General features: G+C 46.7%; 13 protein-coding genes across 14 annotated transcripts; 5 read left to right on the forward strand and 8 right to left on the reverse strand.

The window, feature by feature from the left end:
* Window positions 1-485: 485 nt before the first annotated feature.
* FOXG_20374 (uncharacterized protein) lies at window positions 486-3,907 on the reverse strand (the record flags this gene model as incomplete). Its single annotated transcript, XM_018400655.1, has 7 exons — window positions 3,762-3,907; window positions 3,579-3,697; window positions 3,135-3,515; window positions 2,617-3,054; window positions 2,276-2,535; window positions 1,725-2,217; window positions 486-786 (listed from the first exon to the last, which is right to left on the reverse strand). The coding sequence occupies exons 1-7, from the start codon at window positions 3,879-3,881 to the stop codon at window positions 486-488; spliced, it is 2,112 nt and encodes a 703-aa protein (XP_018248703.1). The 5' UTR covers window positions 3,882-3,907.
* Window positions 3,908-4,516: 609 nt separating this feature from the next.
* Window positions 4,517-5,591, reverse strand: FOXG_10808 (methylisocitrate lyase; the record flags this gene model as incomplete). The annotated part of the gene is made up of 2 exons (XM_018390286.1): window positions 4,517-5,353; window positions 5,412-5,591. The coding sequence occupies 2 exons, from the start codon at window positions 5,589-5,591 to the stop codon at window positions 4,589-4,591; spliced, it is 945 nt and encodes a 314-aa protein (XP_018248704.1). The 3' UTR covers window positions 4,517-4,588.
* A 538-nt stretch (window positions 5,592-6,129) lies between these two features.
* On the forward strand, window positions 6,130-7,902 carry FOXG_10809 (uncharacterized protein; the record flags this gene model as incomplete). Its single annotated transcript, XM_018390287.1, has 5 exons — window positions 6,130-6,368; window positions 6,444-6,711; window positions 6,786-7,178; window positions 7,235-7,290; window positions 7,362-7,902. The coding sequence occupies 5 exons, from the start codon at window positions 6,130-6,132 to the stop codon at window positions 7,900-7,902; spliced, it is 1,497 nt and encodes a 498-aa protein (XP_018248705.1).
* Window positions 7,903-8,686: 784 nt separating this feature from the next.
* On the forward strand, window positions 8,687-9,886 carry FOXG_10810 (uncharacterized protein). 2 transcript variants are annotated; one of them, XM_018390289.1, is made up of 4 exons: window positions 8,702-9,029; window positions 9,094-9,226; window positions 9,293-9,533; window positions 9,591-9,880. In XM_018390289.1, exons 1-3 carry the CDS (start codon window positions 8,837-8,839, stop codon window positions 9,519-9,521), a joined length of 555 nt encoding a protein of 184 aa, XP_018248707.1. In that variant the 5' UTR covers window positions 8,702-8,836; the 3' UTR covers window positions 9,522-9,533; window positions 9,591-9,880. The 2 variants fall into 2 exon arrangements, with proteins under 2 accessions (XP_018248706.1, XP_018248707.1); XM_018390288.1 differs by having other exon boundaries at window positions 8,687-9,029; window positions 9,293-9,886.
* On the reverse strand, window positions 9,854-11,720 carry FOXG_10811 (uncharacterized protein; the record flags this gene model as incomplete). The annotated part of the gene is made up of 4 exons (XM_018390290.1): window positions 9,854-10,891; window positions 10,955-11,348; window positions 11,426-11,572; window positions 11,623-11,720. 4 exons carry the CDS (start codon window positions 11,718-11,720, stop codon window positions 9,854-9,856), a joined length of 1,677 nt encoding a protein of 558 aa, XP_018248708.1.
* Window positions 11,721-12,514: 794 nt separating this feature from the next.
* Window positions 12,515-13,485, forward strand: FOXG_10812 (uncharacterized protein; the record flags this gene model as incomplete). Its single annotated transcript, XM_018390291.1, has 2 exons — window positions 12,515-12,550; window positions 12,604-13,485. 2 exons carry the CDS (start codon window positions 12,515-12,517, stop codon window positions 13,483-13,485), a joined length of 918 nt encoding a protein of 305 aa, XP_018248709.1.
* A 937-nt stretch (window positions 13,486-14,422) lies between these two features.
* Window positions 14,423-14,644, forward strand: FOXG_20375 (uncharacterized protein; the record flags this gene model as incomplete). The annotated part of the gene is made up of 1 exon (XM_018400656.1): window positions 14,423-14,644. One exon carries the CDS (start codon window positions 14,423-14,425, stop codon window positions 14,642-14,644), a length of 222 nt encoding a protein of 73 aa, XP_018248710.1.
* Window positions 14,645-15,246: 602 nt separating this feature from the next.
* On the reverse strand, window positions 15,247-17,110 carry FOXG_10813 (uncharacterized protein). The gene is made up of 5 exons (XM_018390292.1): window positions 16,701-17,110; window positions 16,490-16,648; window positions 16,121-16,423; window positions 15,647-16,073; window positions 15,247-15,595 (listed from the first exon to the last, which is right to left on the reverse strand). Exons 1-5 carry the CDS (start codon window positions 17,055-17,057, stop codon window positions 15,399-15,401), a joined length of 1,443 nt encoding a protein of 480 aa, XP_018248711.1. The 5' UTR covers window positions 17,058-17,110; the 3' UTR covers window positions 15,247-15,398.
* A 302-nt stretch (window positions 17,111-17,412) lies between these two features.
* On the reverse strand, window positions 17,413-17,607 carry FOXG_10814 (uncharacterized protein; the record flags this gene model as incomplete). Its single annotated transcript, XM_018390293.1, has 1 exon — window positions 17,413-17,607. One exon carries the CDS (start codon window positions 17,605-17,607, stop codon window positions 17,413-17,415), a length of 195 nt encoding a protein of 64 aa, XP_018248712.1.
* Window positions 17,608-19,223: 1,616 nt separating this feature from the next.
* Window positions 19,224-19,635, forward strand: FOXG_10815 (uncharacterized protein; the record flags this gene model as incomplete). Its single annotated transcript, XM_018390294.1, has 3 exons — window positions 19,224-19,244; window positions 19,303-19,437; window positions 19,624-19,635. The coding sequence occupies 3 exons, from the start codon at window positions 19,224-19,226 to the stop codon at window positions 19,633-19,635; spliced, it is 168 nt and encodes a 55-aa protein (XP_018248713.1).
* A 1,042-nt stretch (window positions 19,636-20,677) lies between these two features.
* Window positions 20,678-22,445, reverse strand: FOXG_20376 (uncharacterized protein; the record flags this gene model as incomplete). The annotated part of the gene is made up of 8 exons (XM_018400657.1): window positions 20,678-20,753; window positions 20,830-20,950; window positions 21,006-21,245; window positions 21,346-21,800; window positions 21,852-21,936; window positions 21,997-22,096; window positions 22,149-22,203; window positions 22,264-22,445. 8 exons carry the CDS (start codon window positions 22,443-22,445, stop codon window positions 20,678-20,680), a joined length of 1,314 nt encoding a protein of 437 aa, XP_018248714.1.
* A 1,074-nt stretch (window positions 22,446-23,519) lies between these two features.
* Window positions 23,520-24,555, reverse strand: FOXG_10816 (uncharacterized protein; the record flags this gene model as incomplete). Its single annotated transcript, XM_018390295.1, has 2 exons — window positions 23,520-24,377; window positions 24,496-24,555. The coding sequence occupies 2 exons, from the start codon at window positions 24,553-24,555 to the stop codon at window positions 23,520-23,522; spliced, it is 918 nt and encodes a 305-aa protein (XP_018248715.1).
* A 592-nt stretch (window positions 24,556-25,147) lies between these two features.
* FOXG_10817 (uncharacterized protein) lies at window positions 25,148-25,827 on the reverse strand (the record flags this gene model as incomplete). The annotated part of the gene is made up of 2 exons (XM_018390296.1): window positions 25,389-25,827; window positions 25,148-25,333 (listed from the first exon to the last, which is right to left on the reverse strand). Exons 1-2 carry the CDS (start codon window positions 25,785-25,787, stop codon window positions 25,148-25,150), a joined length of 585 nt encoding a protein of 194 aa, XP_018248716.1. The 5' UTR covers window positions 25,788-25,827.
* Between the last annotated feature and the right edge of the window lie 653 nt (window positions 25,828-26,480).

Below are 26,480 nucleotides of genomic sequence, written 5' to 3' on the forward strand. Positions count from 1 at the left end.
GAATTTCCAGGGCCGACTGGCTCCGCTTCCAAGGGAGATGTTGCACTTTTATGCTCCTCGTTTTCGTATTCGTCCCCTTCGCCCCCTCCAATGCCAGCCAAGTACTTCAGCAGTGATGGTGACTTGGTCTGCCGCCTGCCTTTCTTGCGCATCCACTCAAACTGACGCTCACACCTCCGGCCTGGCGTCTCCTCCAGCTGATTTTTGGCCCGTTTCTCACAGATGCATTCGTGTGCTTCAACACCAGGCCTTGTTCACACTTGGGCACCCACCGCTCCACCAAGACGCAATCGGGTTCCGCGTCGAAGTCGAAGTCAACATTGAACGTCCGCAATGTCTCAAGAGATAGATGCCTGCGAGCACAGCGTGTATCGATCGGCCGATCATTCTAGGCAACTGGGCCGACTTCGTCGGAGGGATCAATGCGAAGCCGCTGTTACTCCTTGAATCTAATCGGGGCCTGCCCAACCTTCTTCGCGGACTACTCAAACTTGGCTTTGGTCTCCTCTTGGATTCTTCTTCAGCTCCTCAGCAGCCCATTTTGCTGCGGCTTCAGCCTCCGCTGCTGCTTTGGCCGCTTTCCTATCTTCTTCGACCTTGGCCTTAGCCTCGGCCGCTATCATGGCTTTGAGTTCTTCATCGAACTTCATTCGACCTGACTCGATTACAGGTTCACCAGAAGAGATAGGAGAGGCGGCTGATGGCCTGGGAGCTTCGCCGTCTGGCATCTCGCCAGCGGTGACGTCGCCTTCACCATCGTGTCCGACAGCCATAGAATGGGGGCCGCTTGATTACGATTGTTTATCTGTCTCGCCTGTTTCTGGTTACTCATGAGGTTTGGAAGAAGCATCCCAACTGTTGTCATCGGTCGAGATAGCTCCCAGCTCAGATACTTCATCGTTCTACTCATCACTTTCGACGTCATGCTCTAGTCCCTCATCTTCAATACTGGGAAGAGCGAATAGAGCCAACTATTCAAGATGCCGCCCAGTGTGCTTGGCGTATGACTTCAAGCCCGAAATAGCTTGTCTGCAAAGAGGGCATTCTTTAGTCACGTCACTTTAAACAGATACCTCGCCGCGAGCCACGACGGTGCTGAGATGCTCGTCGCTCGCGTTTGGTAGGTAGTGATGGCGAACGGGATCCCCTAGTTCGACCGCAGACGGGAACATGCTTCCGCACCTGAATGGATAAGACCATGTGCGCCAGTGATACTGGGAGATGTGAAGTTGCCACCGATGGCGTCGATCAAAGTCGGTGTTTGATTCAACACACCTTTCGAAGAGACAAGTATACGGCCGGAGGTCTCCAAAGACATGGGGCCTATTAGACGTGGTAGATATAAGCAGACTGGCGACAAAGTGGCACTTACTTCCATGCCCCTCGGGTACTGGCTGATATCGTCCTGCAAGGGGCAGAATTTAATAGAATATAAATAAATATACCAATCTGGATTAATGGATTAAATACACGTTATGTCTGACAATGTGTAAGTAAATAGTGAAGTGAACAATTGAGCTTGGTATATATTATAGAAGAAAGTCTATATCGAAGAAGCTACTTGTACCCTGAGAGTAGTTTAAGCCTAACATGGTTTGCATTTCATCGGAATGTAGTAAAGGTCGTGCCTTGTCATGTCAGCGTGTTAAAGGAAAAGGTTTGAGTGGGACTTATCTTGTATATTGTCACTTCCATCAGTATCCGACTGATGAATTTGAAAGTACCTCCTCCATGTCCACAAAGAATCGTACACCACGCTCATACTTAGCCTATTCCTGACTTGTTTTAACTGCAAATCTATGAGCGTGACACCTCCGACAACTGCGGGATCGGGAAGGGCGCAAAAGAAGCCGATGATATCACCTAGACGAGCAGGTAGATCGTTATTCGCAACACTCATCTGCCGAAGGCCTGTGATGGAAGACTCAAGAAGTTGTTTACCAGCCTTGGCATCTACGATGGGGTTGAAAAACCCATTGGTAAGAATTTTGAGCAGCACAAATGCAGCGTTGACATATGTCTGGTAGCAAAAGAAAGGGCAGTGATTGAAAAAGCCTTGAAGTCTTGCATTAAGCCGTTGGCCGAGGTCCACGAGATTGTAGGCTGTGGAGAAAAGTCCCACAATCCGGTCTTTGTAGCCCTCCATTGCAGAATGATCGAAAAGGTAGAATGCCTGAAGATGGAGTCTTGCAGCCAGGAGATACCAAGCCTCGGTGTCTTGAGAGGACGATGAGAAAATGCGGATATTTGCAAAACGTAGAGATTTAGTACTCACCGCATGACCCAGAACATTCCTTCTCAAGCTCATCCAAATCCAAGTTCAGTAGATGATACATCATGGATCGTTCACGCGTCAGGGCGCCCTCGCCACCTGTCGGCATAGGTCTCGCCAACGATAAGGAGACACGAAGCCTGAACCGTTCTATTTGAAGGCGCAAATAAAAAGGTGACTCAGATGAAGAGGATTCAAACTGACTTGCCGATGGAGACTCGTACACCTGAGAAAATAGCGGTAGGCCGCAACCAATGCTCACACTACTCGAAACGATTGTAGGTCAGTAAAGGTTCAAGGGTTTATTGGATAGAAATTAGAAGATGCTTAGTGCCAAGACAAACCTGATGGCTACAATGTTACAGGCCTCCCAGGTCTGCACCCATTCGGAATACTCGGACGTATCAAGTTTCAATGGAACTTTGGCAAAGTCTTGAGCATCGAAGGCACAATGGAGACCCATCTGTGTACTCATTTGGAGCATGATACCCACAAGCATAAACGTAGGGTCTGACGTGCTGCTGCTTGTGGGAAATGGCCAAGTACACAAGAGACATAGCGCACGAATGGTCGAGATGGAGTGTGACATAGACCGCAGGGTTTTCCACAACAGGTCCGTCACATTTCTAGCCAGTCTGGGTAGGAGAGTTGGCTGCGATTTGTGCCGTCTTGCTGCCACGGCCATAATCACCCAGAACAGCAGGTCCGATCTTTCATAGTATTCGTGGGGGCTTTTCTTCTCGTCGATGAGAGGAAGGTAAGGATGGTTGTGCTTGATATACCTAAGCCGGAAGGAAATAGATTGGTAAGGTGCATCGAAGGGATTTGTGCTAAAGGGCTGGCCAGTAATTTACTAACTTACATATTGAATAATTCGTCAATCTCCTCTATTTGAAGAATTATATTACCAAGTGCTCGTGGCCGTGCTAACGGGAAAGGGGAGGCGTGATGCTGAGTTGGCGGTTCGATACCAGGACGAGTGGTGAGACATTGCAGATCCGCATCATTAGTTGTGGCATCTGGGAAATCTATAGATACAGGTGTAGAATCGGGTCTCACTGGGGAGAAATTGAGGCCAGTATCGGTCTGGTTCAGGGTATTAAACACGACACCAGGTGTCCCAACGGGTGCTGGAACGGGCCAGTCGGTTCCGTTATGCTGGGATGAGGTTGATGTGTTGCTCTGGCTGGCTCGCAATTGCTCTCGTAAGCTCTGTATTTCACTTTCCAGGTCCGTTGGTTGCCTACGGATATGGTAAGAATGATCATTCGTCATAGTTTGCGCCATAACTTGACTTTGACGTTACCTTCGTTTTCTAGTTCGACGAAAGCCATCGTCAATTCTACAAGCAAGTCCGAGGCGTCTGCACCGGCTACAATAATCCGAAACCGTTAAAACTTGGGCAGAGGTAAGGTCACATCGAAGCTATGTAAATAATCAGCAACAAGTAGTGTGTTAATAGAGTTGGAATGCGGGAGAGGGGCAGCACCTTTTGCTGTTTACAATCATTACACGCTTTTCGCCGACTGGACATCTTATCGGCCTGATCGGCACCGAAATCAGTTCGGCTAGATCCAGATTCATCATCTGTCCGTCTAGATGATTGCATCGGAGCGATAGTCTCCTCAGAGGAACCTAGTTAGTATTTAGAGGCCGACGGAGGATTGGCAAAATTAGGAGGCGCCTGGCAATAGGTCAATGATATAAATTACGTGAGGCGGAGTAGGATGTAAAGGAGGACATTTCGGATGTCCGATGCGGTGGGGATGAAGTGATATTTAGCGCCTAACCCCAAGCCACTTATCGCTATGACGTGTTAAATTATGCCAAAACCCAGTAATCGTAAAAACACACACAACCCAATTTATAAAACTAAGAATAACATATATAATAAGCGAGTAAATCACTCCACCTTTACCTTAAAGGCAGGTTTTTAAAAGTATATAAAAAGCTTAATCTAAGCCTAAAATACCTAAAATTAAGAAATATATTGTTTAACTATATAATCTCTATAATATGTTTTTCTTCGAGCTTTTCCTTAATATAAGGTAAGGTTTTTTTTGCTATATAGCATATTAATCCACTTCTTTATCTAATCCACCTGCTTATCGTGTAGGTTACAGGCGTTTAATATTAATAATATAAGTAATTAACAAAGACAGATATGTCCCAAAATTTCACAATAAGAGCCAAAGCACTTTATATAAACTAGTATCCGAAAGGGTCTCTATTAGTGGAAAGCCATAGGGGAAAAAAATTTAAAATATTCTCATACTATTTCATAGCCTTAAGACTATTCAGAAAAGCTTTTAAGCTCTACACCTTGCTATAGAGACTGCCACCTACAGCATTATCCAGAGCCGTCGCTTGCTCCAGTCCCACGATAGTAAAAAGCTTCTTAGGGGTAAACTTTTTATCTAATCCAGTCCTTCCCGTCTCTTTGATCTGAATGAATACATCCTTAATAGCCTGATAAGCAGGGCCGATGGATGCAAAAGGGAAAATGATTAGCTTGAACCCAAAATCCCTGGCTTCAACAGGTGTCCACGATGGAGTTGCTCCATGCTCGACCATGTTAAGCAGCATAGGCGTGGGGGCCATGATATTGCATACTTCCCGAGCCTCTTGCTCTGTAGTGATACCTTCGAGGAAGCCGACATCCGCGCCAGCCTTGACGGCAGCCTGGAGCCTGCGAATAGCCTCATCGAAGCCATGGGTCTGTAGAGCATCGGTTCTGGCAATGATAACAATGTCAGAACCAAGGTCTCTGCGAGTTTTATAAGCAGCAGCGATGCGCTGTTCGAAGATGTTGATATCGACAACGGCCTTGCCGCCAAGGTGACCGCATCGCTTGGTCTGAATTTGATCCTCAATGTGGAGGCCAGCAACGCCGGAGCGGTGATATTGCGCAACGGTTCGGGCCACCATATTGGGGCCACCGTAGCCAGTGTCGGCATCAGCGATCAAAGGTACAGAATTGTCGAGGTTTGCGATCATTTCGGCGTGTTCGCGCATGTCGTTGAGGGACGCGAAGCCAAGATCGGGCTGGCCAAGCTTGGATGCGACAGTGCCAGCTCCGGTCTGTATTGCCATATTAGCGTTAATGAAAATTACTTGAGAGGTTAAGAGCCTGTCTTACCATGTAGAGGCACTCAAATCCCACCTCAAGTGCAATGCGTGCACTGAAACCTTCGTAAACACCCGGTGCGATCAGAATCTCGTTGGATTCCAGCCTCTGACGAAGTTTGGTAGCGCTGGAGATAGATGAGGCATTGTGCCCATTGCTGTGACCGTTGGTGCTCCCGTTAGTGTGAGACATGTTGATAGATGTTGGTTTCTGTGATTTCCTGTTTCTAGATCGACTTGTATTGTATAGCTGTTTTTTTGTTGTGATTTTTTATTCTATCGTTGAACAGGCTCCTGCAATTAAATAAGTTATGAAATGAACCTTTCGTTAAATTATCACAATAGTAGCATTCCGAACCGGCGTAATACCCACATGTCCGATCGGACTTCTGCAAGTCCGATCGGTCAATCTTCCACCACCCATTTTCTGCAGTCCGACCGGCGTCCATCGCTCATTGTCAGACTACCAATCCCCGCACTCTTTCTAATCCTGCATTAGACTGCCCCAGATCGAATAATCTGGGGCCCCGCACGCTTGTGCCCATGCCGATGCGGGATTGGGAAAGAGCGGAGGTGAGAATCGCCTGTAACGTTGATAGGTATATGAACCAAGCATCCCTGAATCCAAGAGATCATCTTACCTACATCAGTGCGATAATCTCTTCAGCAAGTTCATCAAAATCATCCACTTTGTTCCATCACAGACAATTCAATCCATCGTCGTTATTAACATGTCGCTGAAGAAGACTACCTCTTCTGTTCCCCAAGACAATCATCTTTCTGTTCATGACAAGATGCAGGATGAGGAGTACCATCTTAAGGGTGCTCCGTCAGAGATAGGCGTTGTCGATCATGAAACTCCTGAATGGAAGCAGAGCGAGAAAAGGCTTGTTCGCAAGCTTGATATGACACTTATGCCCATAGTTTGGATTCTTTATATGTTCAACTATCTCGACAGGAACAATATCGCGTCAGTGTCCATCTCCCCTGCGCCCCCTTTCCTGGTTCCTCAACTGGACAAGGACTAATCTTGTTCCGCGCATAGGCAGGCACGACTTGACGACTTCGAAGCAGACCTCGGTCTCGTCAACAATGAATTCAATATCGCAGTATCTATCCTCAACGTTGGCTACATGCTCGCGCAGCTTCCTTCCAACATGATCCTTACAAGAGTTCGCCCTAGTATATATCTGCCTTGCTGTGTCATCGTATGGTCTTGTGTCTCCGCTGCCACTGCTGGGGTGACCAGCTTTTCCGGTCTAATCGCCGTACGATTTGTTCTTGGTATTGTCGAAGCACCATTCTTTCCAGGTGTAAGTCACTTATCCGATTTGGGTCCCAGCATCAAGCTCTAAAGTCCAGCACTGACATTCGGATGCGATGACAGGCTTTCTTCATGCTTTCTTCCTGGTACACTCGCAAGGAGCTCGCCCTTCGCACTGCCGTCCTCTATTCAGGTCTTGTCATAGCTACGGCCTTCTCCGGCCTTGTTGCAGCAGGCATATTCGCGGGTCTATCAAATACCGCCGGTCTTCATGGCTGGCAGTGGCTCTTTATCCTGGAGGGTGCCGGTAGCGTTGTTGCCGCCATTTTAGCCTTCATCCTGCTTCCGGACTTTCCTGAGTCCACAACTGGGAGTCAAAAATGGCTCTTGACAGAACAAGAGCGCCAGGTAGCTATCCAAAGGATTGGGCTGGATCGCGTGTCTCTGCCCGAAACTGACCGGTCTGTCTGGCACGGCCTTCGTCTTGCTGTTAAAGATGTTCGGACTTGGATTTTTGTAGGTTTCCAAGCCCCGCCTTGAATAGAAAGAACCGGTTGACCAATCCTTCACAGGTTGTCATCTTGTGCGCCAATCACACCGCATATGGGTTCAACAACTTCTTCCCCACGTCAGTACCAACACTTTTTTTCCGCCATCAAAAACAGTATGGTCCGGTCTCTAACCTTTTATCTCCATTAGTATCGTTCGTTCCATGAATCTCGGGAACCGTACCATCACACTAGTCCTTACAGCTCCTCCATATCTGTTCGGTGCCGCTGTTTCCTTCTTGGTGGCTTATTCAAGTGACCGTTTCAACGAGCGCGGATACCATATCAGCGTTCCCATGGTCTTCGCCATCATAGGTTTCATCCTTTCAGTGGCAACCCTCAACAATTCCGCTAGATATGCTGCATCATTCTTCTACTGCGCTGGTGCTTTTGCTGCCAACGCCGCAGTTTATTCGTGGGCAGCCTCTTCGTTGAACCAAACGCCTGAAAAAAGAGCATGCTCGACTGCTATCGTGAACTTGCTCTCGCAACTAGGCAACATTTGGAGCCCTTACTTCTTCCCTGCATCACAAGGGCCACGCTACGTCATGGCTATGCTGCTTATGATGGCTTTCTCCGCACTCAGTATTTTTGCATCACTATTGATGAAGTTCCTGCTTAAGAAGGATAACAGAAGGCTGCTGACTGAAGCAGAGCAGTCTGGTAGGACTGTTAAGCTTTATACTACCTAAGTCTGGTATTTTCAATATCGATAATTTATATATCTCTAAGACATTAAGTAAATAGAGCTTAATATATGTAAACACTAGACTTCTATGATGATTGCAGACGCACTATTGCGATTAAAGCCCACTAAGATAATCTAGATTAAAAGATGTTAGAAATTAATAAGTTAATTAAGCTTTTGTTAAAGCTTGTTAAATATATCTTTTATATAGAATTTATTTTCTTAATTTAATAACTAAAGTTATAAGAACATTTTCTTGATATTAATTAAGACTTAAATAATATTAAGATAAATATATATAGGTTAACTATAAATAGGAAGAGGCTGAACCCGACAGATCCGGCTGATGGACAAGGTAGATGCCTCAGGCACCTTTAACAGACAATTCAGTTCCGTTCCCAAAGAGGCTAATATTTGGACAGTTAAGTCCCGTTCCTAGAAAGGCATAGCAGAATTCTCCGCTCATCTCGATTGACCGCAGGAAGGAGAGATTTGCTAACTATAGTGATGCTTTACTTTTAATTTGTAATAAATTTGGCGGCGCTTTTATTGCCCGGCTTTTCGTTGGTTGGTGGAGCAATTTACCTCAAACTCTATTCGTTCGGCCCGACCGGGCGGTCCCTTGCAAATCATTGTAAGATCTGATGATCCTCCTTTAAGTCTTGTCTAAATTACGAGTTTCAGGTGGCATTCCTATGTCATAAGACGCGTAACGAGTCCTGCTCCACTTATTTGTGACTGTGGTTCCATTTTGAGTCCGGGGCAGGTATTTCCATTACTGGAAGTCTAACTTTCTGTTATACAACAACCAGGAATAATATAAAAGACATGAATCTAAGTATCTAACTATCAATTAGTCTACAAAAAACACCCCGATTAATCAACTATACAACACATTTCAACTAAACCATCTCCTTGATACCAAAGTCTTTACGAAGATGCAGCTCAGCAGCCTCCTTACTGTTATTTCCCTCGTCTCTGCTTCACTCGCAGCTACCGGTGACCGTGGCAGTTACACTGTTTCTGGCCTTGGTGCCCGCAAGAAGGCTATTTTGAACGCTGGAGGCAACACTCTTGACTTGGCTATTGCCATGCTCGAGGATGAACACATGTCAACCGACTACAAGTATGGTGAGTAAACCCAGCTGCAAAGTTGTATCTACCGACTGGTGTACTAAAATTCAAATTTCCATAGGCGACGGCAAGACTCTCGATGCGGCCAACTTTGGCTTGTTCAAGGTTAACTGGGGAATGCTTCGTGTCTGCGCCAAGCGAGCTGGATTTGTAGGACAGTCCGAAAGTCAGTGGGAGAACGGTGCTAAGCTCAAGTAAGTGGTGTTGGAATAGGCATGCGTCACGTTTACTGGCTAACCGGCGGCTCAATTCACTCACAGCTCTGATATCTACGCTGATGTTGCCTCCCGTTGGGATTGCCAGGAATACTACGGTTACGATAAGTGGTTTGCCGGTCACCGTAACGGCGCTACTGGCTTATCGAACCCCAATACGGAGGATATTCGATTCTACCGTGAGTCTGTCGAGTGGATCCAGGCGCAAATCGATTCGAAGTCTACTTACAAGACTGATGACACTCGCTTTTGGGTTGATGTTAACCCTATCTAAGTCAACATGTCGGTATGTGCTAAGGTCAGGGTGCCAAAATAGGACTTATATCTAAATACTACCTTGTAGGTGTACTTTAGTGTGTGGTCTTACTGTTGGCAATGTTTAGTATGTGGCACAAGCTATCCATCGTGTAGTTAAGGGGAGAAGAGGACAGAGTTAGACAAGGACTTTCCCACTGTAGTAGGAACAGGAATAGCTCTTATAGTACAAAAACTAGGGTTAAATCGCCCGACGGCGCGGGTAGCCAAATTGATTACAATTAGATAGATAACAGCCTCAGATATATAGGGCTTATCTCTTTCTTATTTTCTTCACTTTAATTTATTCTATTAAGCCAGCTTCAACTGGCACAGAACGGCCTGATTCCTATTAACTGGACTTCCTGGACTACACACTACGGTGAAGTTATGCCAATCACGGGTCAGGTCAACATCTAGTCTCTTCACGGCATCATACCGTTGCAGCATTCGGACAAGAACATACCCGGCCTCCGTCAACGCGAGCTTCTGGCCGATGCAGATCCTCGGACCTCCATTGAACGGTACGAAATGCCATGCGGCGCTCGCGGCTCCCCTCTGCTTCTCCCAACGCTCAGGAACGAAGTCGTCCGCGTCCTCCTCGCCCCAGAGGTCCTTACCGCCTGTAGAGCACGTGCGTGCTGAAGTTGACCTCTGTTCCTTTAGGGTTAAAGATGGGGCTCTTTCCGTCCGGCCCGCCGCCCATTGGGAGGGTCGTGTCGCGGAGCGCGCGGCGGGAGTTGAAGGGTACAACGGTAGTCGCAGGGTCTCGGAGAGCACGTGCTGAAGGTATGTGCATTCTTTCAACGAAGCAAACGTCATCGTAACCGAAGGGCCATCAGGGCTGCAGCCAAAGGTAGAAAGGATCTCGGAGCGAAGTTTTGCGAACACACGAGGGTTATGGAGAAGGCAGTACCATGTCCAACTCATCAATGAGGCCGTGGTATCTCGTCCCGCGGCGAGAAGCCCAAGGACTTGTTCCCTGACCTCTTCATCGCCACCGCTACACCGCTCGCGGAGGACATTAAGAAAGTCATATAGTGCCTGGGAAGAGCCCTCCTTTTTGGCCATATCTGAGGCGGTAATAGCAATGTCAACAAAACCATGCAGAGTCTCCACGCATAAACGAAGCTCGCGCGTGCCATAGAGCCAGTAGAAGCTGCGTAGGCGGACGCGCGTTTCGAGGACAGCCACCATGCGCTCGAAGGCGTGATGGAACACCATTCCAAGGTGGGAATCGTCTCCATCAAGAGACGCTTGGAGGGTGGATGTGCTCTGACGGAGGAATAGTTCCGTCGCAGAGTCCAATGTGAGAGACAGGAGTAACGCGGCCAGGCTGACGGGCGCAGACTAGGTGCCGCCCGCAATGGTTGGACTCTTCTCCTTCTCGATGCAGCGAAAAAGAGTCTGAACGTGCTCTTCCAAGACGTCAAGCCGGGATACGTTGTCACGACTGAATAACGGCCTCATCATGTCTCGTGCCGCGCGCCAGGACGCACCATCGGCCGCGAAGATGCTTCTACCCAGCACAGTCTTCAGGTTTGTACTTCGCGTGGCGCCCATGCCAAAGTCGTTGAACTGAGTTGCCAGGATTGCTTGGATGTTGCGAGGCTCGGCGGTGACGAGGTTGGTGGTGCCTAAGATAGACATACGGAAAGTGTAAACGCCCAGGGCTGCGAAGCGATTGGCGACGTGGTCTGGTGTGCGCTGGTCACGGTCTGCGCGGAGGGAAGCGAGGAGTGTGTCAATTCCAAAGGGTAACTTGGATGGCTCAAGGGGCGCTGGAAGACAGCCTCGTTGTCCAGCCCTGTGAGCATGGGATACATCTTTACACAGCAAGTTGAGCAGATGGATCGAGAGGGGACAGCTAGTAGAAAAATATACTGCGGGATGCGCTCATAGAGCTTCTCAATAAAAGATGGAATCACGAGCAAGCGAAAGGCCTTGTCAAGGATCTTTTTCGAAGGAGAAGTCCATGGTTGTCTGTGGTTGACCACCTCAGTTGCCAGACCATAGACTCCTCTCTGGTTCCTTTTCTAGGCAGTAGCGTTCGGTGTAAAATGGTGCCTTTGTGGTCATACACGTTGTTGGACCTAGAGTTACGTATCTCCCCCTTCATCTCGGAATCGATTCTAAGATGGATACGTTTAGACGCATCTGCCGAGTACCTTGTACGCATTATTGAAAAATTTCAGATTAAGAATATCAAGGCAGTAGCTTCGTCCTTATCTGCTGTGGATGATCTTAAGCACATTCAGGTTTTCATGCCACGGACAGTTGGAGCGGGAATCGCATTTCTTTGTGCAAGAATGGGCTAACTGGAGGCCTGCAATGGCCCTCCATGTGGGCAATCATATTCATCTTGTCCACACTGTTGAGGGTTTTAGGGGATTGAAAACCAGAAGTCAGTCTATCTGAACTAATCAATGGATTCCGGTATCTTGGAAATGGGTTGTCACGAAGAAACACAGTAAGGGACGCTCGACGCGATGCCTTTAACGAGCGACAAGCTATGTAACATAGGTTTTAGCCTTCATTTCGGACATGCAATTGTTCTGTCCCACACTTGCTGTAATACACGCTGATCAATCAAGTTCGGTGGAATTTGTCACAAGCCCGACGCACGGATCTTGCCTATACACTAACGTTAAGTGCAGTGCTGGGACTCCGGCTTGCCATGAATGTCTACAATACAGGCTTGCAGATTTGAACTAGAAAACAAAACTAAGTGCACATAACATAATCTAGCCCCATAAAATAGGCTTTTAAACAAAGCTGAGTAATGCTTACCACACAGTACCTGACCGGTCTGTCTTAATGATATCCAAGCTAGAACCAGATGCGGCTCCAGAGGTGCAATGTAGCTCTATATAAGAGGAAAGATATCGACCTTGACTTATTATAATCAGTGATACAAATCGCAAAGGACAATCATTCCTGCATTAACAACTCTGTCACATTCATTAAACTACAATGGCGCACGAGATCAAGAACGTAGCCCTCGCGGGAGTAAGTAGCGCCATTCTCCAGTCTATCTTATAGTAGAAGCTAATTTACGGCAGGCATCTGGTAGTCTCGGATCTCACATCCTGCGAGCTTTGAACAAGAGCGGTCGTTTTACCGTGACCGTTCTCACTCGAAAGACTACCAAGGATGTGCCCACGGGGACTGGAGTCAAGGTGGTTGATTTCGAATCAGTTTCGGACCTGACAGCTGTCCTGAAGGGCCAGGATGCATTGGTTGATGCTACTTCTGTGCCTGATCCCAGCTTCGCTATCCGCCTGATGGATGCGGCTGTAGCAGCTGGTGTTTACCGGATGATTCCGGCCGAATTCAGCGCCGATCCAATGAATGCTAAAGCGCGAGGCCTACCGCCTTTTCAAGGCAAGGCCAAGGCCCTGGGGCATATCCAAAAGCTTGCAGATGACAAAAGGATTACGTGGACAGCCATTTCCAACCACGCGTTTCTTGACTGGGGCCTCCGCATGTCGTTCATCGGCATCGACCTTCAGAATAAGTGCATCGACTACTTGAAACCGTGTCTCACTGTCGTTCCCCTGACCACCCTTGAATCCGTGGGTACTGCTGTTGCAAACGCTCTTATAAAGGCCGAAGAGACCAAGAACCGTGTCTGTTATATTTGCAATACGCAAAAGACACAAAAGGACCTTGCTGAACTTGCGAAGCGGGCTTTGGGCGATCAAGTGTGGAAGACAAAATATTTAGACACAAAGGAAGCATTCGAAAAGGCAATGGTTCAGCTGCAAGCTGGTCAGGTTGATATGCAGGTCATTGGAGACATTATACGTTTCTCGATCTCTACTCCGGGCTACATTCAGGAGCTCGAGAAGACCGACAACGATCTCCTGGGTGTTAAGGAAATGAGCGATGCTGAGGTCCAGGAGCTTATCCGGGAGATCGCCCGAGAGAAGTCGGCTGCTTGACTTTGTGGATGCGGAAGGCTTTACACGTCGGTATCTTAAATCATAGTTTTCCAGATCATATACCTACTGCAGAAGTCATAACTAACGCTAAACGATCTTGTAAGTTCGAAGGGTGTGTGATATAGAAAGTCAGAAAACTTCTTATATACGATAAGTGATTAGTTAATAAGTTTATTATCTCTGGGTTGAGTGACAAATATGCATGGGGTAGGTGATCTCCAGCCGTGGCCACCAGTGTACCAAAGAGAAATATATGCCCATAAACCTCCCTCTAGGCCTCCTATTTATTAACTCTAGCCCTTATATAAATTTTATTATTAGACAGATAGGTTAATTATACATTATTCTTAAGTTCGAAAAGATGGGCTTATTAGGTGATTGCGGCAGTGTTTTTTTCGGAGTGGTTAACTATTTTCTCCCATCTTCCATAGCACAAACTTGTGCCGGGATTATGGTTTCGGATCTCGGTCAGCCGTGAAGGCCGAAAGGTAAGCCCACCGTATACTCTGTAAGTTTTATCGTATTTAACCCGATTAGGAGACATAATCCGCCAAGACCTTTAGACTACCGCTATCCGATCACACGCAAAACTAATTTCCCCGCACAAGAACAGCATTAACCAAGTGGGGCTACACACAAAAATGATCCGCGCGCTTAAACCCCAACAACAACAAACTCAAACAGATAGAACTTAGGAACTGTATTCCAAGCTCACAGCTTTATAAGATGCTTATTCAAGATTGAAAGTGGGATAGCCGTGTCGAGTATATGATGGATGGATATGCAGTCGCAGTATCGTCAGCGTCTGTCCTACATACCTATTTAACCTGTGCCTTGTTATTTATCCTCGTAAACAAGTCCCAAGACTAACCAGAAAAGAGTCCATAACTTCCATTCTAAAACTAACTCCACGCATCCCTACTCATTATTTCTCGATATGAAGGTCGTCCTTGTGCCGGCTTCTGCTCAGACATCCCAGTGCGTAATTCAGACATTACTCGATGATGCATCGGCATCGAGCGTTTTCGGCGTCTATCGTAATGTCGGTAAAGTGCCTGCCAACTTTAAGAATCACCCGAATTTCCAATTAGTGCAAGGAGATGTGAGCAATGGATCGACTCTTGACTTTTCTGGCCGCGACGCTGTCATTACCGTATAACCTAGCTTTCGCCCTAGGGTAGGTGAGCGTCCTTGAGCATCGGCCTTGCTTGTATCGGATTGGCCAAACTGGAGGCCTCTGCAAAACAAATTCGGCCTCTAAATGGCTCGTCTAGAAGACCTGCCCCGTCTACCTGCATGGTCCCCGAAACTTCTCTGTTCGTGATGTGTGGGAAGCATTTGAGAAAGTCACTGGAAAGAAGGTAAGAGTAGAACTGGTCGAAAAGGAAGGGCTCCAGGGTTTTTTCGAGCATTCGCCTCTTCCTGCCAACCTTGTGGATGAATTTTTTGAAATGACACTGACGTTCTTACCTGGAGGCCTTCTTGAAGAAGAGATAAATGATTTGACAAACGCCGTCCGAGGTAACGACACACTGGTTGATTCTGTCAGCCGTATGTGGAGGGCAAGCCAGAACGCATAAATACATCAACTTTTATGTAAACATAGAGTATTATGTATTGAATATAGGCATGAATCGGCTTATACGCGAGAAATACAAATCTCCATGCATGAATGCATCTGATGAAAAGGTTTCGTAGTCGTATCCTATGCATGTATTGTCCTATCCTTGAGGATGCCATCTTTATACTTTGTTATCCAAGCCCTTACTTCTCTCGGAATTCTTTCAAGGCAGGTATGTTAATAGACATGAGTTAACGCTTTTAGCCCAGCCTTTATTTAAGACTTTTAGCGCCAACGAGGACAGGACAAGGTCTTTAGCCTGTGTTTCCAGTTTGCCAATAACATGTTCCTGCTATTCTTCAACAGGCATTGCCTCAGCATCACGCCAGCTCTTCCCTGATCTAATGGTCCAGTAGACCAGCGTGGTAGAAACGAGTAACAGACTAGCAGATACTGTAGACATCCATCCGACACCAATATGATTGAGCATTGGCATACACAATGCTGTAGCAACTCCGGCAAGGGAGTAACGCATCATATAGTGGCTGGCTACAATGGAGCTGTTAGAGAGATGTACCGCCGAAAGGGAGAAAGACACACCTGAGGCCTCGCCACTTCGATGCTGCATCACATCCAGGATGTATGCGTTGAGGCTAGGGAATGCGGCCAGCTGTGCAATACCTTGGAAAAACATACATATGACAGGAACAGGTATACCACCAAGATGCTTGTCAATCATCCAACCATAAATGATCATGGAAGCAGGCAGAAGAAGACCCAGGAATAGCAAGCAGCTGCGGAGTCGGTCTTCTGGCAGTCTATACCCACGCTTTTTGATCCATTGCTTGACAGTATAGTCTGACCATCGGCCACCAATCTGGACTCCGATAACATAGCCGACTCCAGGTGAGATATAGAGCATTCCAGACTGTAAAGGCGTAGTGAGGTGTAAGCGGGGATTGAGCACGTAACGCACGGGTGTTAAGAGAGAATACATATTCCATACAAGCGCAGAGGAAGCAAGTGTCTGATGGTGTCAACATAATAACCACAATATTCACTAGTGACACTTACCACGAATAACAGATTACGGCACGCGTAAAGTTTGAACACCGTGACTGGGTTCGCCCATCGCCAGATTCTTTTGACCCCATTTGTAAATCCTTGTCCCTTTAAATTGCTAGCGCGTATATTGTGAGAAGTTTCTTGTAGGAGGAAATATGTTAAAAGCACGGCTACACCGCTCATTGAGGTTTGCATCCAGAAGATGATTCTCCAGGATTTATAGGTAACGACAATACCTCCGATGACTGGCCCGAACGCTGGACCAAACATTGTTCCGGCAAGGAACCAACCTAATGAAGTTGCGCGTTCAGTCTACGAAAAGTTAGCATTTGGTATGCTCCAGTCTTCACTACTCAATCGGCATTCTGGTTGCCATACTGGATGGTAGATATCTGAGATGCAACTGGACCCTAAAATTAAGAAAGCTGTTCCTTGGGCTGCTGTGAATGCACGACAGACGAAGAACGACGCCAACGTTGGCGACAGAGCTGTGCCAAGAGAGAAGGCGAAGAACAAGATAGTGCTACAAAGGTAAGACTTTGATATTTAGCTTGTATTGAATGTTGGACGGCGTAAATATAAGGCGCACCTTGCGACGTCCAAAGATATCAGCCGCTGGTCCCCAAATGCAAGACGATAGGCCCATGAAAACCAAGTATATGGCGCCGCTCATGTTAAGAATCGTCGCCGTGGTTTTGTATTCTTGGACAATTTCCGGGATAGCGGCGAAAATACTAGTCGTGGACATTGTGGCAAGCACGCCGCAAAAGGCCAATAGGGCCGTGATGCCTCGTTTTTCTGCATTGGTGAACCTCGAGTACACGGGAACTTGTGCACGGTTTGATTCAGTGTCCAGAACACTGGCTCGGTGTCTGTCAATCTCGAATCGTTCGCTTCGTGCTGGAGTCGACTGCTCAACAACCAAGACGGTACTCGTGGTCGACATTTTGGCAATCAGAGCTATCAGATGATTAAACACAGGAGACCCTACAACAGCATATGACAGAGATGGTAATTTAAAATACCGTGGTGGTAAGCTAGTGACTCAACTGGCTGCGATATCGGAAAAAGTATAGACCGATGCGGAAGTTTAGACAGCGATCCACGGTCGAGAATTTCAAGGCCGATGGATCATGTGAGCACGAGGATCTACGTCAACCATTGAAAATGGGCAATTGGTTATGAGGATTACTATTGTGGTCTGGTTCATGGAAAAGATCTTGCGACTTCCGGCTGTTTTTGTGCTATGACCGAAACTCCGAGAATTAGGGAAGACAAAAGGGTTAGGTGATGACCTAGTATTACGGCCTCCAGCTCCTCAACGCCATTATAAGACCGAATTGCCCGACTTCCGGTCCATATTGATAGGATATCTGCTTCAATTCTTTGATGTAACTAGTATCGCCAGAGAACCAGATCGCATTTGGTAGTCCACCACGAGCTTGTTCAATCTCCTCCCTGGTGGCAATGAAGCCGGTGCATTGTTGCTCACCCATATGCAGTGTAGGGGTACTCAAAATCTGCAACTTCTTTCCGGCAAAAACAACATCTATCTTCTCCCAAAGTTAAGTCCATGAACTACAGTGCGAGCAGCAAGGTTCTCAACGCTATTAATATTTGTGAAACCACGACGCGCGTCGAGCAGGCGACGACCGAGGTTATTAATTATCGACTTGATCTTTGTGACTGAGAAGCATACATCGATGACGGAGATCTGGTCAAGGCACAAGGAAGGATCATCATCCACCACAAGGCAAACATCATGAATTATAGTATAGGGAACGAGGTATCAGAAAATTAGAAGCAATCGGTCATGATATTGACGCCATTAAGTTCAAGGATATCAATGGCTATGCCGATACGTGGGATATGCAGATTAGGCGACATATTGGGGGAGGTAATGAGGTAAAATGCTACTTGGCACATAAAGCAAATTGCGATAGGGGAAGATTTCTGAAGAAAGGTGCAGATGGGGACTGGGTTTCAGATACATTAATAAGATTATTAAGCTGATCATGAAGGTAGCAAGTCTTCTTATCGGCACCAGAAGATTAGAACATGGTAGAGAATAAATTTTGGAGGTTCTAAACCAGTAATCTACCAAGGAACGCTTTGCCTCGTAAAACCCACTGATAAAGCTCAAAGCAGTAACAAAATGCGCCAAGCCTCGGCAAGTCTACCGAGACGCAGCTTAGTTAATCGAAACCCTTCAAGTACGCGCGCGGAATGGAATGTAACGTTACACCGGCAAAACTACTATTTGACATTTGCGGTGTATGATTGGTCGTCTCGCGCTAAGGAGATTCAGACTCAATAGACTAACTACCATCGGTGGGTAATTCCGCCAAGCCCGAACTTTAAAACCATAGTCTCGTAAGCAACCCAACTTTGTTCTCTGCATGTTGTCCGAGCATCACATTCTCGCCCTGTCAAGCATCCATCCAGCGCCTTCTGCAACGATGAAAGTACGCAACCGAACAATCTGTCAAACGTGTAGGTTGCGCAAAATAGGGGTAATATCCTTCGCTACGTCATGACTTGTTGTCGTCGTCAGCTGACCCACTCGTAGTGCAATGGGGCAAAGCCTGCTTGCTTGCAATGCACTCATTCTGGGCGCGAATGCTCTTACCCTACAGACTTGTTGTTTGTTCCCGAAACCACAGCTAAGAAATCGAAAACCCCTGCTAAAAAGTCTGAGAAGAGAGTGGTTACCTCCAATGCTATAAGTGACAAGCAACTGTTACGACCGAGACTACCTCTTATGATCCCCGGCATACCGGACAACCCCTTACAGGGCAAGGTTCTGCTTATCATGCAAAGTTTCATGCCAGAAGGTGAACTATATGTCATTCACCAAAATAAACCAACCGAATCTCGCATTTGTGGCAATTGGGTTGAAGTCCTTCCCATAATAAGTAGTGGTGGGCAAGGACACGCCCTTTCATCAGCAATACGCTGCCTTGCAGCATCCATATCTGATTTGCGGCAGAGTTCGCACTCCACACGTACCGAACTGCTGTATAAATATGGTCTAGCAATGCGTTCGTTGAAGGGAGAACTAGACGGGTCACATACAGACATATCGTCACAAGATGAAGTCGCTGTGGCCATCATGTGTCTCACGTTGACGGAGGTGAGTATTGTCATGACCTCATAAAGGACGTTAGACTGATGAGATTTACTTTCTCTAGATGATATTACCAACTTCAAGTAATGGCTGGTGGCGCCATATAGATGGCGTTGGTGAGTGGATGAGGCTCTGGCCTGCCGAATCATTCAGTTTCGGAATCCGTCATAAACTTTTCGCTGGGTTCAGACCCCTAGTGGTAAGTTCTTTGCCTCTTTGTTTGTTGTTCGTTGGGCTTTTTGACTCATTAGTTAGATTCTGAAAGCCTTTTCATCTCGCAAAGCTTCCTTTCTTTCCGGTGAGGACTGGAAAAGAAAACCTTTCGAGTTCCAGAAAGAATCGCGAATGCAGCTTCTGTTTAGTGAGGCTTCCATCATACCTACAGTTCTTGAATTAATCGATACCCTTGAGCATAGCCCTGCCTGTATAGCTGAATCAATTGCTACAGAGGCCATCTACCTACTCAAAAGAACCTATGATCAATTACAAGACTGGGGCGACCCATTAGGTGCAGAGCCATCTAATGGCGTGTTTTGCTGGAAGGTTCCTTCAGAAAGCTCGTCAGCCTGGGCAGGCTATAATATATGGTTTCCGAGCGTATCTGTCGCCAACGTTGTTATGCATCTTTGGACGTTCAAGGTAGTTTGCTTGACTGAGGTTCAAAAGCTCCAGACCAGATTCCCCCATGTGTCTTGCGCCTGGCCAGTTCCAGTAGACTGCGAACTAGGAGATTATCTCCAGGAGACCTATAGGGAGCTCTGTGTTAGGATTGTTCAAGGTACAGATTTCCTGCTCCAGGATCGTCTGGCGCTGTTTGGACCATTGTCTATCGTGTTTCCGCTCACAACGGCTTGCGAGGTATTCAAGATAGACGGAGAGCCCAGCGCAGCCTTATGGAAATTTACTAGTAATACACTCCAGAGAAGCCTATTATCAAAGCTTCAACTGGGATCATGCTATTTTCACTAGTTATATGAGATCAAAAAATAATATAGAATTAATACTCAATCTATATGAAACCTAAACATACAAAGAGGATATATATTCTCAGTAAATTGCATTTATATACAGTTTTCATCCATAAACGCGTTTTGAGGGTTTCAACTAGGCTCGACAGGCGTGCACGTCAAGTCCAAGAGCTACTGGAGTGGGACGGTTACGACCATTTGACTAATGTGGTTCGATCTGCTGGTGGTTGTGATATGTATACTATATAAGTAACTGTGCTTTTCTTGGGCGTGTGTAACTTGGGACTTGAAATAATATAATTAACTATTTTTAATCCAATGATTATGGAGGTCTGGTCATTCTGCTGCGAAGTGCGGGATTGAGCTGGTCTTGAACCTTTTGGTCAAATAGAAGAAAAGGCCATTTAAATCTTTTCCAGGGTAAATGACCTATGATATAGAATTTCCAGTCTTTCCTTATATCCAGTTTGGTTAAGCGAGCGTGAGTCTTCTCGATGGCTGGAAGTCTGGGTCGTCTGTTGGAATATATAAGCCCGCAGAAGCCACACTAACTCTCTGTTAGTATCAACGCAGCGTTTTGGGGTATAGTGACATTAATACTTGAAATAAATGCGGCCAGGTACATGAATCCTACAAATAGCTGAACCTCAAGATAGGCATTGGTGCCCTCTGTTTTCAAGGATACCGCAATCGGTTCGGCGAATGTTGTCGGCAACACGAGAACTATCCAAAAAATTGATAAAGCTTATAAGGTAAGTTAGCCTTGTCCCGGGTAAGAAGGTAGATCCGTGATGCTCACCAGAAGGTAGTGTCTGGAGGCCCACAACCTCGGCCGCTACTGGGGCGACTGTTGTCCACATGTTGCTAGCGAAAGCGCCAAAGAGCGTGTAGACTATTGTACCAGCAAATGATTTGCCGGCCAGAGTCCAGATCAGTAGTGTGGAAATACTCGCAGCTAAAGTGCTAATGCCAGCAACATTGAGTCTGCCAAAGCGGTCGCTGGCCAAGCCGATGAGAGGTCGCCCGACAGCTTGGGACACTGTTATAGAGAGTCAGCTGAGAAGAGTTTCTCGAGGGGGATTGTAAGAACATGCAGTTGAAAGCGGCGCTTGCGTAGGAGCCCTGCTGGGAGGTAAAACCCATGGTTTGTGCAAAGTCGGACATTGAGAAGATGGTGATTCCGAAGCCAAACTGAGAGAAAAACCCCCAGGCAAGAAAGAGACAAAAATCAGTCCTTCTGAATAGACCTGTATTGAAACCCTTATGAACTGAACCGAGGGCGTGGTTGCGATCTCGGAGGAACAGAGTGGCTGACCCATTGACCACGAACGATACGAACGCAAGAATGCGAAATGCCCACGACACTCCTAGAGAATCAATCATGCGCTGTATGCTCAAAGAGTAGATCAAACCGCCAGTGCCAGAGCCCGCCGTAGTCAAAGCTACAGCAAAGGAACGTCGGGCAACGAACCATTGCGGAACAATACTGACGGTGACGTTGACAATCAAGCCCACGCCCGCTCCAAACAGTAGACCCTGGGCTAGGACCGGATGCCATATTTTGGTGCTGAACGAAGCTGCGATAAGCCCACCCCTTGTGTACAAATTAACATGGGTCATTATGTTTCCGCCGCACATGACTCACGCTTGAATAAAGACTCCGATCATGACAGTAGGTCTCGTGCCAATCCAAGGGCTCAAACGAGTAACAAGCGGAGCAGCAAGAAGAGCTAGCAAGAGTCAGCGATTTCCTCCACTAATATATATCGCTGAGAATTCCGAGTCCTTACCAGTAGAAAACGACAAACCTGCTGCGAATGCCAAAGTCAAGGGGTTTGGATCGTTCAATACCCCTGAGTGTAGGTAATACGCAAGGAAGATGGAATAAGACTACATATCTCAGCATCAACTCATGAAACAAGACCTGGACATCAGCACTCACCCCAATCAACCCCCAGGTGTGGGCGTTGATTAAGAAGACCAAAACTACGATAACCCTATTCACAGGTTCATCAGCAGCGGAAACCAGCATATCTGGAGGGTTTCGAGGTCATTACCATCCATATCTCGATTCTTCTGTCTTCCGATCCTCGCCTGGCAGAGATCCAGTGTCTTGAATGCGTGTATTCATTAATTCATGCCCCAGCTGAGCATCGTCTCGAGCTGTTGAATGCCCCCGTGAGATAGTTGAAAGTTGGCTCTGTCTTCCAGCTTGACTGGAGCGTTGTCCAGCGGCCATAATGTCAGTGTCGAATTGTTGGGGGTGTTCTGGGTTGCGCATAATAGTATGGGGAGAGAGGAAAGTTACACAATTTGATGGAAGTTAACAGCGATGCTATAATAGTCAGGAGTAGTCTTGCATCAAAAGTCAACTGCGTATGACGTGTGGTTCCCCTCATGTCCTAGTCAGTGTTGGCCAAACGAGATGACTGACAAATGCACACATGTTCGAGACTCGAGCCCAAACCCTACCGCTTCAAGGCAGGGCGGACCGCGTGGATCACAGTTGTGGGCCTCTGCTTAGCCTCTCGGGGGTGCATCTGACTTCTACGACCACGAGATTAATAATCTGTGCTCTTTCTGCTGTTTTGAATCATCACTCATTAGCAGATAGACCCATTTGTTTCGTCGTGGGAACGTTATGGGAACGTTATGCCTTTTATCTTCTGAGTAATCAACAATCGATTTGTAAGGGAAAAGAGCCAATGGTTTGACTTTTCAGCCTAGTGCATCCCCCGACAGATCGTAGGGAGTCTACACGGTAATACCCTGCGTGCTAGTAGCGAATGTATAACCCTACGAGGTCTGCGTAAAGTGATTGGTCCTCCGTGTCCCAGGCCCAAATAGGTGTAAGACTGACTTCGACATGAGCACCACATTGATTTACAGATTACACCCATAAAGCTGAATTTGTTAAAGGCTTATTCGAGTAATCAACAAGAGATTATTTCTGGTATTGCAATTCTGAAAAGTTAATTTCACGGCACGGGGTCTACATGTATGTTAATCACGATCGGGTGTCATCACAACAAAGGTTCTGAGTCAATAGATTCTCTGCTCCGGTACGACAGTGAGGTCAAAGTTAGCACTTCTTGAGTGGGCACTGAATTTGTGTAATGGAACGGCTTTTGCATTCTACGTTTTTCTTAGATACATCCACGACCTCTTCCCAAGTTTACTCTAAGTAACCTTTTCTATAGTCCCGGTATGCTTCTCTTTAGTTACAATCCCTCTATATCCATGAGACCAATTGTCACATTCTCGCCTCAGTTATTGAATTTGTTGCACATGGTCGTCAGGTCGTTCTGTCGGCTCAGACGACCTGCTTTCGCTCTCCGGGAACCATCCAACAGATTCTGTTTGCGATGCCCTCCTTCTCGAAGGCCTTCTTGAGTTGCTCCCCGTACTGGGTGAAGTGATGCCACGACTCGTAGTGAATGGGCACCAGGGTATCGGCCTTGAGGCCACGGAAAAGCTTTGCAGCATCCTCACCGCCCATGGTGATTTGAAGTGGCTCGTCACGTCCTGCAACCGGGAACCTTGCGTCACCCAGGTTCATCAGAGCAACCACAATATGGAATCGCTTGGCGATCTCATAGTGTTCGGGCAGGAGGACAGTGTCTCCAGTGAAGTAGACAGCATTAGGAAGGCCCTCGGGGCTGGTTCCGAGGTTTTTGTTGTGAAGGATAAATCCAGTGACTTCTCCACCGGGAAGATGGACGCAGGGAACTCCAGTGATCTGCCACTCGACACCGTTCAGGTTCATGGTCAAGGTTTCCCACGGCTTGATGGCAAAAACACCAGGCCGGGGGGCCAGGTTCCTGGCTCCGTCTGGCGTGGTGATGACCCGGCGACCGTCAAGAAGCTTGCGGCCCTCGTCATCCAGGTTGTCGATGTGGTCTTCGTGGCTCAGAAGAACGACATCGACGGGTGGGATCTGGTTGAGCTTCAGAGCTGGGCCCTCATCGTACTTCAAGATTGTCTTCTGAGTGTCCTCAGGCATGATGTCGGTAATGTCGTACTCAGCGGGAGCATCAGCGAAGACAGGATCCGTGATGAAGTTGACGCCATCGATCTCAAGGATTGATGTTGCGGTAGTCAAGTGGGTGATGTGGACAGTGGTGTTGAAGTTGGTGGGCGACATATTGATTTTGTTGTTGGACTTTTTCTCCTATAGTGAGAGAGCTGTCAGAAGGCTGGCTGGTGATGGCCCTCATATAGCCATTAACAAGCTACGAGAGGATTAATAATCTTCAGACCTTGGTTCTTTTGCTGATTCATAATCGTACGAGATTCTTCTTCTCGTGCTGTCTTGATTCATAATCCACACAGCGTTGATGCGAATCCATTGTAGAAGTTCGTAACATTAATAACCTACCCTATTCCATATACCACAGCCTCCCTGTCGGCCAGCCCTGCATCGATATCTGAAACGACCCACATATCGCCCGAGGGTTAGGGCTCCATCTTTCAGATTCTTGGCGCGTTTTGTCTCCCGATTTGGTTAGATAAAAGGTATCTAGCCCCTCACCGATTTTAGGCTATGGTAAAAGTACAAGCAATCTCTCGAGTTGCAAATCGCTACATCATACTGCTCACATCCCTTCATGTACCTCCCCGTTGACAGGGGTGGTATGGGGCCGGGTACTTGCCGGAGCTCCTCGATAATTGAAGGGATATAGGTCGACTTGAATTTAGTGTTCGTGTGGGTTACTTGGGTTAGAGGGAAACATTCGACAGCAGGTGCTATTATCAGCCTGTCTGTGACAGCTGTTTGGTACCGGTAAATGTACCATCATTATACGTATTAACTGCCTTATTATATAATACTTGCAAGTTATAGGGAGCTTTTAAATGCTGATGGAAGTAAGTTATATATAGAACCTATACTATACAATGTCTAGGGCTTTTCCTAAAGGATATTGGAATCCGGCAGAGCATCTAGTTGATATCCTTGCTTTGAACAATGGTACCAAAGGTGTCGGCGATCTCGCGAAGAGCCACCTTCTTCAACTCTTGAGCGTCGACGCCGGGGATGTTTCTATCGCCAACCGCATCTTCGGCCACCAGAATGTCCCATCCTCGCTCAGCGCCTTGACGAGCAGTAGTTGAAATGCAGACGTGGGCCTAGGCCAGCGTATTAGTCATTGTGCCAAAATAATGTCATCATCAGGGAGTTTACCATGTAGCCGACAAGCACTATCTTGCTCCTACCAGTAGCAGTCAAGACTTCTTGCAAATCCGTTCCGGTAAAAGAGCCCGGGTGCGACTTCTCGACCACTTTCTCGCCCTCCGCAGGTTTCAACTCGTCGAACTCCTCGGCAAGCTCTGTATTAGGGGTGAAAACAGGCGCCCCCGATGGTGTGATATGAACAACGTGGACGACAGTTGCGTTGACAGCACGGTACTTCTTCAGTAGAGAGGCGATAACAGGACGCGAGGCCTCGATATTTTCGATTTTGAGCTTTCCAATTGCATACTCGTTTTGGGCATCGATAATGACCAGAACGCTGTCGCTGGTAGAAGCAGTAGAAGGCTCGATGCCGAGCAAAGTGCGGAAAGCGACCCCTGCAGTAGACATTTTATAAGGACAAGATACAATTAAGAGTTTTTTAATCAGTTTTAAATCATGAATAGATATTTTATAAGTTTTATAATTTAGAGATGTTTTATAGCCTAGGTTAAAGAGCAAACGCCCTTTTAGGTAATAAAAGCCGCCAAGACAGAAGCAATACTGGCGTTCACTTCTACCCCGCACCAGTGCATGTTTGTGGCGTTGAAATTTATAAGCATTATAATCATAGCGTTGGGAAACGTTATGTGCACATCTGCTGTTAAACCGGTTATTGCATGATTGTGCCCTTTTTTTTTTTTTTTTTGAGCTGTCTGACGATATCTGGCATTCTTTTACCCCTCATTTTGGGGTTATTGCCTCAGGCTAGTTCTATTTTAGACTCCTTCTAGTCAGGTAATCGGCTTCCTCTTATTCTGAGGCTCGTTTAGACTAAACGCCTTGCGGAATATATAGTTAAGCTCTGTTACTTAGTACCGCTGGTATAATATCTGCCAATGCATCTAAGATTTCAGACCTAACAGCATATCTCCTTATATACTTATGGTCCTTAAATAAGCTTATAATATATTTTCTTAAATTCCTTTTTCATCCATAATAATAGTATTAACTTATAAAATTAAAATATATAAATCATTCCCTGTATTAATAATTATAAAATATATAATATAGTATTTCTTAGTAATATATAATTATATTGCT

The sequence above is a fragment of the Fusarium oxysporum genome, chromosome 7, assembly GCF_000149955.1.
Source record: "Fusarium oxysporum f. sp. lycopersici 4287 chromosome 7, whole genome shotgun sequence".
NCBI lineage: Eukaryota > Fungi > Ascomycota > Sordariomycetes > Hypocreales > Nectriaceae > Fusarium > Fusarium oxysporum.